Here is a 15,599-nt window from a genome sequence, read left to right as displayed (position 1 = left end):
TCCCTCAGAACACCTTCCTAATAATGAGTTGTCTCCTCCCTCAGAACACCTTCCTAATAATGAGTTGTCTCCTCCTCAGAACACCTTCCTAATAATGAGTTGTCTCCTCCCCTCAGAACACCTTCCTAATAATGAGTTGTCTCCTCCCCTCAGAACACCTTCCTAATGATGAGTTGTCTCCTCCCCTCAGAACACCTTCCTAATAATGAGTTGTCTCCTCCCCTCAGAACACCTTCCTAATAATGAGTTGTCTCCTCCCCTCAGAACACCTTCCTAATGATGAGTTGTCTCCTCCCCTCAGAACACCTTCCTAATAATGAGTTGTCTCCTCCCTCAGAACACCTTCCTAATGATGAGTTGTCTCCTCCCCTCAGAACACCTTCCTAATAATGAGTTGTCTCCTCCCCTCAGAACACCTTCCTAATAATGAGTTGTCTCCTCCCTCAGAACACCTTCCTAATAATGAGTTGTCTCCTCCCCTCAGAACACCTTCCTAATAATGAGTTGTCTCCTCCCCTCAGAACACCTTCCTAATAATGAGTTGTCTCCTCCCCTCAGAACACCTTCCTAATAATGAGTTGTCTCCTCCCCTCAGAACACCTTCCTAATAATGAGTTGTCTCCTCCCTCAGAACACCTTCCTAATAATGAGTTGTCTCCTCCCCTCAGAACACCTTCCTAATAATGAGTTGTCTCCTCCCTCAGAACACCTTCCTAATAATGAGTTGTCTCCTCCCCTCAGAACACCTTCCTAATAATGAGTTGTCTCCTCCCTCAGAACACCTTCCTAATAATGAGTTGTCTCCTCCCCTCAGAACACCTTCCTAATAATGAGTTGTCTCCTCCCCTCAGAACACCTTCCTAATAATGAGTTGTCTCCTCCCCTCAGAACACCTTCCTAATAATGAGTTGTCTCCTCCCCTCAGAACACCTTGCTAATAATGAGTTGTCTCCTCCCCTCAGAACACCTTGCTAATAATGAGTTGTCTCCTCCCTCAGAACACCTTCAATTCATCAGGATCATGGACTCTACAAGGAGTTGAAAGCGTTCCACAGGGATGCTGGTCCATGTTGACTCTACAAGGTGTCTAAAGCGTTCCACAGGGATGCTGGTCCATGTTGACTCTACAAGGTGTCTAAAGCGTTCCACAGGGATGCTGGCCCATGTTGACTCTACAAGGTGTTGAAAGCATTCCACAGGGATGCTGGCCCATGTTGACTCCACAAGGTGTCTAAAGCGTTCCACAGGGATGCTGGCTCATGTTGACTCTACAAGGTGTTGAAAGCAGGGATGCTGGCCCATGTTGACTCTACAAGGTGTTGAAAGCATTCCACAGGGATGCTGGCCCATGTTGACTCTACAAGGTGTTGAAAGCATTCCACAGGGATGCTGGCCCCATGTTGACTCTACAAGGTGTCTAAAGTGTTCCACAGGGATGCTGGTCCATGTTGACTCTACAAGGTGTCTAAAGCGTTCCACAGGGATGCTGGCTCATGTTGACTCTACAAGGTGTCTAAAGCGTTCCACAGGGATGCTGGCCCCATGTTGACTCTACAAGGTGTCTAAAGTGTTCCACAGGGATGCTGGCCCCATGTTGACTCTACAAGGTGTCTAAAGTGTTCCACAGGGATGCTGGCCCATGTTGACTCTACAGGGTGTCTAAAGTGTTCCACAGGGATGCTGGCCCATGTTGACTCTACAAGGTGTCTAAAGCGTTCCACAGGGATGCTGGCCCCATGTTGACTCTACAAGGTGTCTAAAGCATTCCACAGGGATGCTGGCCCATGTTGACTCTACAAGGTGTTGAAAGCGTTCCACAGGGATGCTGGCCCATGTTGACTCCAATGCTCCCCACAGTTGTGTCCAGTCAGCTGGATGTCCTTTGGGTAGTGGACCGTTCTTGATACAACGCGGGAAACATTCAGACATAGATACACAACTCAAACCGGTGTGCTGGTACTACCAAACCCTGTTCAAAGACGCTTAAATATGTTGTCTTGCCCCATTCACCCTCTGAGTGGCACAAATACACAATCCATGTCTCAACTGTCTCAAGGCTTAAACATCCTTCTTTGACCCTGTCTCCAACCTTGATCTACACTGATTGAAGTGGATTTAACAGGTGACATCAATAAGGGGTCATAGTTTTCACCTGGATTCACCTGGTCAGTCTGTGTCATGGAAAGAGCAGGTGTTCCTAATGTTTTGTAGACTCAGTATATAGTTTCACTTCTAACACTGTACAGTGAGAGAGATTGAGAGACAGAGAGAGACAGAGAGAGAGAGAGAGAGAGAGAGAGAGAGAGAGAGAGAGAGAGAGAGAGACAGAGAGAGACAGAGAGAGACAGAGAGAGAGAGACAGAGAGAGACACAGAGAGACAGAGAGACAGAGAGAGAGACAGAGAGAGAGAGACAGAGAGAGACAGAGAGAGACAGAGAGAGAGAGACAGAGAGAGACAGAGAGAGACAGAGAGAGAGAGACAGAGAGAGACAGAGAGAGAGAGACAGAGAGAGAGAGAGACAGAGAGAGAGACAGAGAGAGAGAGACAGAGAGAGAGAGACAGAGAGAGAGAGAGAGACAGAGCGAGCGAGAGAGAGAGAGAGAGACAGAGAGAGAGAGAGAGAGAGAGAGAGAGAGAGAGAGAGAGAGAGAGAGAGACAGAGAGAGAGAGATAGAGAGACAGAGAGAGAGAGATAGAGAGGGGGGGGGCATAGAAAGAGAGGGGGAGACAGAGAAAGAGACCACTGTGACTGACCCAAACTTAAGGAAAGCTTTGACTATGTACAGACTCAGAGAGAGGCCGCCGTAGGCAGACATGGCTCTCAAGGGAAGACAGGCTATGTGCACACTGCTTACAAAATGAGGTGGAAACTGAGCTGCACTTCCTAACCTCCTGCCAAATGTATGACCATATTAGAGACACATATTTCCCTCAGGTTACACAGATCCACCAAGAATTAGAAAATAAATCCAAGCAGGACATAATGCTGAACTGTCGGAGAGTCACAGAATGCCAAGACTGACACCAAAGGAGAGGAGAAGAGCCCTGACTCCCTGAGACTGACACTGGAGGAGAGGAGCCCTGACTCCCTGAGACTGACACCGGAGGAGAAGAGCCCTGACTTCCTGAGACTGACACCGAAGGAGAAGAGCCCTGACTCCTTGAGACTGACACCGAAGGAGAAGAGCCCTGACTTCCTGAGACTGACACCGAAGGAGAAGAGCCCTGACTTCCTGAAACTGACACCGAAGGAGAAGAGCCCTGACTTCCTGAGACTGACACCGAAGGAGAAGAGCCCTGACTTCCTGAAACTGACACCGAAGGAGAAGAGCCCTGACTTCCTGAGACTGACACCGGAGGAGAGGACAAGAGCCCTGACTATGTGAGACTGACACCGAAGGAGAAGAGCCCTGACTTCCTGAGACTGACACCGAAGGAGAAGAGCCCTGACTTCTGAGACTGACACCGAAGGAGAGCCCTGACTTCCTGAGAATGACACCGAAGGAGAAGAGCCCTGACTCCCTGAGACTGACACCGAAGGAGAAGAGCCCTGACTCCTGAGACTGACACCGAAGGAGAAGAGCCCTGACTCCTTGAGACTGACACCGAAGGAGAAGAGCCCTGACTTCCTGAGACTGACACTGGAGGAGAGGAGAAGAGCCCTGACTATGTGAGACTGACACCGGAGGAGAGGAGAAGAGCCCTGACTATGTGAGACTGACACCGGAGGAGAGGACAAGAGCCCTGACTATGTGAGACTGACACCGAAGGAGAAGAGCCCTGACTTCGAAGGAGAAGAGACTGACTGACACGAAGGAGAAGAGCCCTGACTTCTTGAGACTGACACCGAAGGAGAGCCCTGACTTCCTGAGAATGACACCGAAGGAGAAGAGCCCTGACTCCCTGAGGCTGACACCGAAGGAGAGCCCTGACTTCCTGAGACTGACACCGGAGGAGAGGAGAAGAGCCCTGACTATGTGAGACTGACACTGGAGGAGAGGAGAAGGGCCCTGACTTCCTGAGACTGACACCAGAGGAGAGGACAAGAGCCCTGACTTCCTGAGACTGACACCAGAGGAGAGGAGAAGAGCCCTGACTATCAGCCTCAGAGGGCATGGTAACAGACCTGCTGTCCCAGAGGGCATGGTAACAGACCTGCTGTCTCAGAGGGCATGGTAACAGACCTGCTGTTCCAGAGGGCATGGTAACAGACCTGCTGTCATCAGCCTCAGAGGGCATGGTAACAGACCTGCTGCCTCAGCCTCAGAGGGCATGGTAACAGACCTGCTGTCTCAGAGGGCATGGTAACAGACCTGCTGTCTCAGAGGGCATGGTAACAGACCTGCTGTCATCAGCCTCAGAGGGCATGGTAACAGACCTGCTGTCATCAGCCTCAGAGGGCATGGTAACAGACCTGCTGCCCCAGAGGGCATGGTAACAGACCTGCTGTTCCAGAGGGCATGTAACAGACTGTCATCAGCCTCAGAGGGCATGGTAACAGACCTGCTGTCATCAGCCTCAGAGGGCATGGTAACAGACCTGCTGTCATCAGCCTCAGAGGGCATGGTAACAGACCTGCTGTCATCAGCCTCAGAGGGCATGGTAACAGACCTGCTGCCCCAGAGGGCATGGTAACAGACCTGCTGTTCCAGAGGGCATGGTAACAGACCTGCTGTCATCAGCCTCAGAGGGCATGGTAACAGACCTGCTGCCTCAGCCTCAGAGGGCATGGTAACAGACCTGCTGTCTCAGAGGGCATGGTAACAGACCTGCTGTCTCAGAGGGCATGGTAACAGACCTGCTGTCATCAGCCTCAGAGGGCATGGTAACAGACCTGCTGTCATCAGCCTCAGAGGGCATGGTAACAGACCTGCTGCCCCAGAGGGCATGGTAACAGACCTGCTGTTCCAGAGGGCATGGTAACAGACCTGCTGTCATCAGCCTCAGAGGGCATGGTAACAGACCTGCTGTCATCAGCCTCAGAGGGCATGGTAACAGACCTGCTGCCCCAGAGGGCATGGTAACAGACCTGCTGTTCCAGAGGGCATGGTAACAGACCTGCTGTCATCAGCCTCAGAGGGCATGGTAACAGACCTGCTGCCTCAGCCTCAGAGGGCATGGTAACAGACCTGCTGTCTCAGAGGGCATGGTAACAGACCTGCTGTCCCAGAGGGCATGGTAACAGACCTGCTGTCATCAGCCTCAGAGGGCATGGTAACAGACCTGCTGCCTCAGCCTCAGAGGGCATGGTAACAGACCTGCTGCCCCAGAGGGCATGGTAACAGACCTGCTGTCTCAGAGGGCATGGTAACAGACCTGCTGTCTCAGAGGGCATGGTAACAGACCTGCTGCCCCAGAGGGCATGGTAACAGACCTGCTGTCATCAGCCTCAGAGGGCATGGTAACAGACCTGCTGCCTCAGAGGGCATGGTAACAGACCTGCTGCCTCAGCCTCAGAGGGCATGGTAACAGACCTGCTGTCTCAGAGGGCATGGTAACAGACCTGCTGTCTCAGAGGGCATGGTAACAGACCTGCTGCCCCAGAGGGCATGGTCAGACCCTGCCTCAGAGGGCATGGTAACAGACCTGCTGCCTCAGAGGGCATGGTAACAGACCTGCTGCCATCAGCCTCAGAGGGCATGGTAACAGACCTGCTGCCCCAGAGGGCATGGTAACAGACCTGCTGCCCCAGAAAGCATGGTAACAGACCTGCTGTCCCAGAGGGCATGGTAACAGACCTGCTGCCCCAGAGGGCATGGTAACAGACCTGCTGCCCCAGAGGGCATGGTAACAGACCTGCTGCCTCAGAGGGCATAGTAACAGACCTGCTGTCATCAGAGGGCATGGTAACAGACCTGCTGTCTCAGAGGGCATGGTAACAGACCTGCTGCCATCAGCCCAGAGGGCATGGTAACAGACCTGCTGTCATCAGAGGGCATGGTAACAGACCTGCTGTCCCAGAGGGCATGGTAACAGACCTGCTGTCCCACAGGGCATGGTAACAGACCTGCTGTCCCAGAGAGCATGGTAACAGACCTGCTGTCATCAGCCTCAGAGGGCATGGTAACAGACCTGCTGTCTCAGAGGGCATGGTAACAGACCTGCTGCCTCAGAGGGCATGGTAACAGACCTGCTGTCATCAGCCTCAGAGGGCATGGTAACAGACCTGCTGTCTCAGAGGGCATGGTAACAGACCTGCTGCCCCAGAGGGCATGGTAACAGACCTGCTGTCATCAGCCTCAGAGGGCATGGTAACAGACCTGCTGCCTCAGAGGGCATGGTAACAGACCTGCTGCCTCAGCCTCAGAGGGCATGGTAACAGACCTGCTGTCTCAGAGGGCATGGTAACAGACCTGCTGTCTCAGAGGGCATGGTAACAGACCTGCTGCCCCAGAGGGCATGGTAACAGACCTGCTGCCTCAGAGGGCATGGTAACAGACCTGCTGCCTCAGAGGGCATGGTAACAGACCTGCTGTCATCAGAGGGCATGGTAACAGACCTGCTGTCTCAGAGGGCATGGTAACAGACCTGCTGCCATCAGCCCAGAGGGCATGGTAACAGACCTGCTGTCATCAGAGGGCATGGTAACAGACCTGCTGTCCCAGAGGGCATGGTAACAGACCTGCTGTCATCAGCCTCAGAGGGCATGGTAACAGACCTGCTGTCTCAGAGGGCATGGTAACAGACCTGCTGTCATCAGCCTCAGAGGGCATGGTAACAGACCTGCTGTCATCAGAGGGCATGGTAACAGACCTGCTGTCATCAGAGGGCATGGTAACAGACCTGCTGTCATCAGAGGGCATGGTAACAGACCTGCTGTCTCAGAGGGCATGGTAACAGACCTGCTGTCCCAGAGGGCATGGTAACAGACCTGCTGTCCCAGAGGGCATGGTAACAGACCTGCTGTCCCAGAGGGCATGGTAACAGACCTGCTGTCCCAGAGGGCATGGTAACATACCTGCTGTCCCAGAGGGCATGGTAACAGACCTGCTGTCCCAGAGGGCATGGTAACAGACCTGCTGCCCCAGAGGGCATGGTAACAGACCTGCTGCCTCAGAGGGCATGGTAACAGACCTGCTGCCCCAGAGGGCATGGTAACAGACCTGCTGCCTCAGAGGGCATGGTAACAGACCTGCTGTCATCAGAGGGCATGGTAACAGACCTGCTGTCCCAGAGGGCATGGTAACAGACCTGCTGCCTCAGAGGGCATGGTAACAGACCTGCTGTCATCAGCCTCAGAGGGCATGGTAACAGACCTGCTGTCCCAGAGGGCATGGTAACAGACCTGCTGCCCCAGAGGGCATGGTAACAGACCTGCTGCCTCAGAGGGCATGGTAACAGACCTGCTGCCTCAGAGGGCATGGTAACAGACCTGCTGCCCCAGAGGGCATGGTAACAGACCTGCTGCCCCAGAGGGCATGGTAACAGACCTGCTGCCTCAGAGGGCATGGTAACAGACCTGCTGCCCCAGAGGGCATGGTAACAGACCTGCTGTCCCAGAGGGCATGGTAACAGACCTGCTGTCCCAGAGGGCATGGTAACAGACCGGTCTGTTTGTTTCATGAAGGGGAGGAAGAAGAGATAGGCCGCCAGTAATTGGCTGACCTTGGCGTTGCCCTGCATGTGATTGGCTCACCTTGGCGTTGCCCTGCATGTGATTGGCTCACCTTGGCATTGCCCTGTATGTGATTGGCTCACCTTGGCGTTGCCCTGCATGTGATTGGCTGACCTTGGCGTTGCCCTGTATGTGATTGGCTCACCTTGGCGTTGCCCTGCATGTGATTGGCTCACCTTGGCGTTGCCCTGTATGTGATTGGCTCACCTTGGCGTTGCACTGCCCTGCATGTGATTGGCTCACCTTGGCGTTGCCCTGCATGTGATTGGCTCACCTTGGCGTTGCCCTGCATGTGATTGGCTCACCTTGGCGTTGCCCTGCATGTGATTGGCTCACCTTAGCTTTGCCCTGGAAATTAAAGGTGAGGACGTACTCCCCCGGCCGCGTCTCGCTTTGGCGAATCACAAAAAGCCCGTGGCTCCTAGCGCCGCCCGCCAGCACCAGTTGGGCCGCCCGTACACGTGACAACGTCCCGTGGAACCATGGGTAGGTTGCCAGGCTGGGGTCAGCCTCCGCCTCGGTTGCTACCTCACCTGAAACCCCTGAAGGGAGGAGAAAAAGAGGTGAGATCACATGGTAAAGATGGACCACACCCCCTCTGACTTCTTCAAACTATATATTTGTATGTTTAATATAGAATAATGATACGACTACCGTTCAAAAGTTTGGGGTCACTGAGAAATGTCCTTGTTTTTGAAAGAAAAGCACATTTTTTTACCATTAAAATAACATCAAATTGATCAGAAATACAGTGTAGACATTGTTAATGTTGTAAATGACTATTGTAGCTGGAAATGGCTGATTTTTATGGAATATCTACATAATGGGTACAGAGGCCCATTATCAACAACCATCACTCCTCTGTTCCAATGGCACGTTGTGTTAGCTATGTTTATCATTTTAAAAGGCTAATTGATCATTAGAAAACCATTTTGCAATTATGTTTGTGGGTTCGATTACAGGCTCAAAATGTCCAGAAACAAAGCACTTTCTTTTGAAACTCTTCAGTCTATTGTTGTTCTGAGACATGAAGGTTATTCCATGTGAGAAATTGCCAAGAAACTGAAGATCTCGTACAACGCTGTGTACTACTCCCTTTACAGAACAGTGCAAACTGGCTCTAAACAGAATAGAAAGAGGAGTGGGAGGCCCCGGTGCACAACTGAGTAAGAGGACAAGTACATTAGCGTGTCTAGTTTGAGAAACGGATGCCTCACAAGTCCTCAACTGGCAGATTCATTAAATAGTACTCGCAAAACACCGGATGCTGGCCTTCAAGGCAGAGTTCCTGTGTCCAGTCTCAACGTCAACAGTGAAGAGGCGACTCCGGGATGCTGGCCTTCTAGGCAGAGTTCCTCTGTCCAGTTCCTGCTGGTCTAGGCAGTCTCAGTCTCAACGTCAACAGTGAAGAGGCGACTCCGGGATGCTGGCCTTCTAGGCAGAGTTCCTCTGTCCAGTCTCAACGTCAACAGTGAAGAGGCGACTCCAGGATGCTGGCCTTCTAGGCAGAGTTCCTCTGTCCAGTCTCAACGTCAACAGTGAAGAGGCGACTCCGGGATGCTGGCCTTCTAGGCAGAGTTCCTCTGTCCAGTCTCAAAGTCAACAGTGAAGAGGTGACTCCGGGATGCTGGCCTTCTAGGCAGAGTTCCTCTGTCCAGTGTCTGTGTTCTTTTGCCCATCTTAATCTTTTATTTTTATTGGCCAGTCTGAGATATGACTTTTTCTTTGCCACTTAAGCAGACACTTTTATCCAGGGGTAAAAGTAGAATGAATTTCTTCCCAGTACCACCCACATGTTCTATGGCACTAATCATAGAACCACACAGAGTCCCGATTAAGGATTTCAGTCGTAAAGATTTTGTCATTTAACTTTGAAAACTTGTAAACCTTTTATTGTGTCATAAACACAACCGGGTCGTGATGTTTTCATCTGATGGTCAAATAATCACTTCAAAAAGGCTCCTTTACCAGCGTTCATCCACTCGTAATGTCCTCCAAACAGGAAGAGACTCCAGTCTCTTAACCAATAAGAAGTGTCCAACTGATTCCACGAAGAGCCGAGTGTCGGGGGTGGGGGGTTCTCTCCTCCTTTGTCCTCGATTGAGGAACTAAGGTCACTAAATTAGTAAGGAACTCCCCTCACCTGGTTGTCTAGGTCTTAATTGAAAAGGTGAAAACCACAACAACAAAAACCCACAGACACCCGGTCCTTCCGTGTTCCCCTGGTGACCCCTGGTGACCCCTGGTGACAGAGATTCTCATTGGGACAGATTTTTTTTAACCTTTTTATTTAACTAGGCAAGTCAGTTAAGAACAAATTCTTATTTTCAATGACGGCCTAGGAACAGTGGGTTAACTGCCTGAACGACAGATTTGTATCTTGTCAGCTCGGGGATTTGAACTTGCAACCTTCTAGTTACTAGTCCAACGCTCTAACCACTAGGCTACCCTGCCACCTCTACACTCTAACCACTAGGCTACCCTGCCACCTCTACACTCTAACCACTAGGCTACCCTGCCGCCTCTACACTCTAACCACTAGGCTACCCTGCCGCCTCTACACTCTAACCACTAGGCTACCCTGCCGCCCCTACACTCTAACCACTAGGCTACCCTGCCGCCTCTACACTCTAACCACTAGGCTACCCTGCCGCCTCTACACTCTAACCACTAGGCTACCCTGCCGCCTCTACACTCTAACCACTAGGCTACCCAGCCGCCTCTACACTCTAACCACTAGGCTCCCCTGCCGCCCTACACTCTAACCACTAGGCTACCCTGCCGCCCCTACACTCTAACCACTAGGCTACCCTGCCGCCTCTACACTCTAACCACTAGGCTACCTTGCCGCCTCTACACTCTAACCACTAGGCTACCCTGCCGCCTCTACACTCTAACCACTAGGCTACCCTGCCGCCTCTACACTCTAACCACTAGGCTACCCTGCCGCCTCTACACTCTAACCACTAGGCTACCTTGCCACCTCTACACTCTAACCACTAGGCTACCCTGCCGCCTCTACACTCTAACCACTAGGCTACCCTGCCGCCTCTACACTCTAACCACTAGGCTACCTTGCCGCCTCTACACTCTAACCACTAGGCTCCCCTGCCGCCTCTACACTCTAACCACTAGGCTACCCTGCCGCCTCTACACTCTAACCACTAGGCTACCCTGCCGCCTCTACACTCTAACCACTAGGCTATCCTGCCTCCTCTACACTCTAACCACTAGGCTACCCTGCCGCCCCTACACTCTGACCACTAGGCTACCCTGCCGCCCTACACTCTGACCACTAGGCTACCTGCCACCCCTACACTCTGACCACTAGGCTACCTGCCACCTCTACACTCTAACCACTAGGCTACCCTGCCGCCCCTACACTCTGACCACTAGACTACCTGCCACCCCTCTAACCTCTGACAAGCGGTAATGATAACGGGGTGTAATGTATTGTTTTAATAATTGTGATAGGCTCAGGTGTTTACGGGTACGGCCTAATCCCCTACTATTTATTTACATTCACACCTGGTTTTATCCAAATACGACAGTCGTACAGTTGATGTTTCGGGCGGACCCGGGAATCGAACACACTATCCTGCCATTGCAAGCGCTCCCTACCAGCCGAGCCTACAGTTCCTCTTACCTGGGGCGGGGCTTTTCCCCTGGGCCTCTGGGCACTGGAGGAAACGCCCCAGGGGGACATGGGAAGGGTGCTGGGTGAAGGGTAGTTCTCTGCAGTGGACAGAGGGGGCGCTATACAGAGCTGCTGCTGAGCCACAGGATCTGTCAGGGACACGATGGACACCTGGACACAAACAACATAACATACTCTACGTAACACGACACAACATTACACGGCAGCCAGATTGACAGCACATCCATTTCCTCTCAAAAGGCAATGTGTGAGGTTAAGTTACGTGTGTGTCTGTATGTGTGTGTGTGTGTGTGTGTGTGTGTGTGTGTGTGTGTGTGTGTGTTTGTTTGTCTCACCCTCTGACAGAAGCTCACAGCTGCAGGAGGCCACCATGGAGAACTCTTTAGACGCCTGGCCGTTGGGACATGACGCCAGCTCAATGTCATCTCCACTGTCCCTGTGCCACACACACACACACACAGACACACACACACACACACACACACACACACAATGTATGTCTGTTTACGGCCGTCAAAAAACACGTTGAGACTGAACAGACAAACTCACTGTACCAGAAGAACTCAGCGTGAAATAGTGTGAGAGGGGGGGGGATCTGTCAAAAGCTCTCTTACAGGGTGATTAATTGACTGTGAGCTGTTCCCTCCCTCCCTCCTCCCTCCCTCCTCGGTGAACAGTAAATATTTATCTCTCCATTTACCCAGGGTCCATGCAGTCCTGGATGTCAGACACCCAGGAGTTTTTCTGCAGCGAGTCGATGGTCTCCAGGATATATTCACCTCCATTTTCCACCTGTGGAGAGAAAACACACCAAACCACAGAACAGTTACGGTTTGTGAGTCCAGAGGACTGACTTCTGAACACACTGCAAGAAAGAGAAGTAGGCAGTTAGTTTGGTTTTGTCGGGTTAGGTAGTCTATAAGGTAATGAGAGAACAGGGAGAAGACAGGGTAATGTTGTGAGAGAACAGAACAGGGAGAAGACAGGGTAATGTTGTGAGAGAACAGAACAGAGAGAAGACAGGGTAATGTTGTGAGAGAACAGGGAGAAGACATGGTAATGTTGTGAGAGAGCAGAACAGGGAGAAGACAGGGTAATGTTGTGAGAGAACAGAACAGGGAGAAGACAGGGTAATGTTGTGAGAGGTAGAACAGGGAGAAGACAGGGTAATGTTGTGAGAGGTAGAACAGGGAGAAGACAGGGTAATGTTGTGAGAGAACAGAACAGGGAGAAGACAGGGTAATGTTGTGAGAGAACAGAACAGAGAGAAGACAGGGTAATGTTGTGAGAGGTAGAACAGAGAGAAGACAGGGTAATGTTGTGAGAGGTAGAACAGGGAGAAGACAGGGTAATGTTGTGAGAGAACAGAACAGGGAGAAGACAGGGTAATGTTGTGAGAGAACAGAACAGAACAGGGAGAAGACAGGGTAATGTTGTGAGAGAACAGAACAGGGAGAAGACAGGGTAATGTTGTGAGAGAACAGAACAGGAGAAGACAGGGTAATGTTGTGAGAGGTAGAACAGGGAGAAGACAGGGTAATGTTGTGAGAGAACAGAACAGGGAGAAGACAGGGTAATGTTGTGAGAGGTAGAACAGGGAGAAGACAGGGTAATGTTGTGAGAGGTAGAACAGGGAGAAGACAGGGTAATGTTGTGAGAGAACAGAACAGGGAGAAGACAGGGTAATGTTGTGAGAGAACAGAACAGGGAGAAGACAGGGTAATGTTGTGAGAGAACAGGGAGAAGACAGGGTAATGTTGTGAGAGGTAGAACAGGGAGAAGACAGGGTAATGTTGTGAGAGAACAGAACAGGGAGAAGACAGGGTAATGTTGTGAGAGGTAGAACAGGGAGAAGACAGGGTAATGTTGTGAGAGGTAGAACAGGGTAATGTTGTGAGAGAACAGAACAGGCTGAAGACAGGGTAATGTTGTGAGAGAACAGAACAGAGAGAAGACAGGGTAATGTTGTGAGAGGTAGAACAGGGAGAAGACAGGGTAATGTTGTGAGAGAACAGAACAGGGAGAAGACAGGGTAATGTTGTGAGAGAACAGAACAGAGAGAAGACAGGGTAATGTTGTGAGAGAACAGGGAGAAGACATGGTAATGTTGTGAGAGAACAGAACAGGGAGAAGACAGGGTAATGTTGTGAGAGACAGAACAGGGAGAAGACAGGGTAATGTTGTGAGAGAACAGAACAGAGAGAAGACAGGGTAATGTTGTGAGAGAACAGAACAGAGAGAAGACAGGGTAATGTTGTGAGAGAACAGAACAGAGAGAAGACAGGGTAATGTTGTGAGAGAACAGGAGAAGACATGGTAATGTTGTGAGAGAACAGAACAGGGAGAAGACAGGGTAATGTTGTGAGAAAACAGAACAGGGAGAAGACAGGGTAATGTTGTGAGAGGTAGAACAGGGAGAAGACAGGGTAATGTTGTGAGAGAACAGAACAGGGAGAAGACAGGGTAATGTTGTGAGAGGTAGAACAGGGAGAAGACAGGGTAATGTTGTGAGAGAACAGAACAGGGAGAAGACAGGGTAATGTTGTGAGAGAACAGAACAGAGAGAAGACAGGGTAATGTTGTGAGAGAACAGAACAGAGAGAAGACAGGGTAATGTTGTGAGAGAACAGGGAGAAGACATGGTAATGTTGTGAGAGAACAGAACAGGGAGAAGACAGGGTAATGTTGTGAGAGAACAGAACAGAGAGAAGACAGGGTAATGTTGTGAGAGAACAGGAGAAGACAGTGTAATGTTGTGAGAGAACAGAACAGGGAGAAGACAGGGTAATGTTGTGAGAGAACAGAACAGGAGAAGACAGGGTAATGTTGTGAGAGAACAGAACAGAGAGAAGACAGGGTAATGTTGTGAGAGAACAGAACAGAGAGAAGACAGGGTAATGTTGTGAGAGAACAGGGAGAAGACATGGTAATGTTGTGAGAGAACAGAACAGGGAGAAGACAGGGTAATGTTGTGAGAGAACAGAACAGGGAGAAGACAGGGTAATGTTGTGAGAGAACAGGGAGAAGACAGTGTAATGTTGTGAGAGAACAGAACAGGCTGAAGACAGGGTAATGTTGTGAGAGGTAGAACAGGGAGAAGACAGGGTAATGTTGTGAGAGAACAGAACAGGGAGAAGACAGAGTAATGTTGTGAGAGAACAGAACAGAGAGAAGACAGGGTAATGTTGTGAGAGAACAGAACAGAGAGAAGACATGGTAATGTTGTGAGAGAACAGGGAGAAGACAGGGTAATGTTGTGAGAGAACAGAACAGAGAGAAGACAGGGTAATGTTGTGAGAGAACAGAACAGAGAGAAGACAGGGTAATGTTGTGAGAGAACAGAACAGGGAGAAGACAGGGTAATGTTGTGAGAGAACAGAACAGAGAGAAGACAGGGTAATGTTGTGAGAGAACAGGGAGAAGACAGGGTAATGTTGTGAGAGAACAGAACAGGGAGAAGACAGGGTAATGTTGTGAGAGAACAGAACAGGGAGAAGACAGGGTAATGTTGTGAGAGAACAGAACAGGGAGAAGACAGGGTAATGTTGTGAGAGAACAGAACAGAGAGAAGATAGGGTAATGTTGTGAGAGAACAGAACAGAGAGAAGACAGGGTAATGTTGTGAGAGAACAGGGAGAAGACAGTGTAATGTTGTGAGAGAACAGAACAGGAGAAGACAGGGTAATGTTGTGAGAGAACAGAACAGGGAGAAGACAGGGTAATGTTGTGAGAGGTAGAACAGGGAGAAGACAGGGTAATGTTGTGAGAGAACAGAACAGGGAGAAGACAGGGTAATGTTGTGAGAGGTAGAACAGGGAGAAGACAGGGTAATGTTGTGAGAGAACAGAACAGGAGAAGACAGGGTAATGTTGTGAGAGAACAGAACAGAGAGAGCTGTCCTGAGTCCTCCACTCCACTCTGTAGACAGGGTAATGTTGTGAGAGAACAGAACAGAGAGAAGACAGGGTAATGTTGTGAGAGAACAGGGAGAAGACATGGTAATGTTGTGAGAGAACAGAACAGGGAGAAGACAGGGTAATGTTGTGAGAGAACAGAACAGAGAGAAGACAGGGTAATGTTGTGAGAGAACAGGGAGAAGACAGTGTAATGTTGTGAGAGAACAGAACAGGGAGAAGACAGGGTAATGTTGTGAGAGAACAGAACAGGGAGAAGACAGGGTAATGTTGTGAGAGAACAGAACAGAGAGAAGACAGGGTAATGTTGTGAGAGAACAGAACAGAGAGAAGACAGGGTAATGTTGTGAGAGAACAGGGAGAAGACATGGTAATGTTGTGAGAGAACAGAACAGGGAGAAGACAGGGTA

The 15,599-nt window shown here is 50.5% G+C and overlaps 1 protein-coding gene across 2 annotated transcripts in view; it reads right to left on the bottom strand.

The window, feature by feature from the left end:
- Positions 1-15,599, bottom strand: part of LOC121839297 (SH2B adapter protein 2-like) — a 57,679-nt gene that overhangs the window by 4,852 nt on the left and 37,228 nt on the right. For both annotated transcript variants that reach the window (XM_042297702.1, XM_042297703.1), the window contains exons 4-7: positions 11,976-12,067; positions 11,611-11,711; positions 11,264-11,425; positions 7,954-8,159 (exon numbers count right to left, since the gene is read on the bottom strand). In XM_042297702.1, coding sequence (XP_042153636.1) covers positions 7,954-8,159; positions 11,264-11,425; positions 11,611-11,711; positions 11,976-12,067 — 561 coding nt within the window. The remainder of the gene's footprint in view (positions 1-7,953; positions 8,160-11,263; positions 11,426-11,610; positions 11,712-11,975; positions 12,068-15,599) is intronic.

The sequence above is a fragment of the Oncorhynchus tshawytscha genome, linkage group LG14 (genome assembly GCF_018296145.1).
Source record: "Oncorhynchus tshawytscha isolate Ot180627B linkage group LG14, Otsh_v2.0, whole genome shotgun sequence".
NCBI classification, from domain to species: Eukaryota; Metazoa; Chordata; class Actinopteri; order Salmoniformes; family Salmonidae; genus Oncorhynchus; species Oncorhynchus tshawytscha.
The sequence above is the reverse complement of the archived record's forward strand: the minus strand, read 5'-3'. Positions and strand labels throughout refer to the sequence as shown.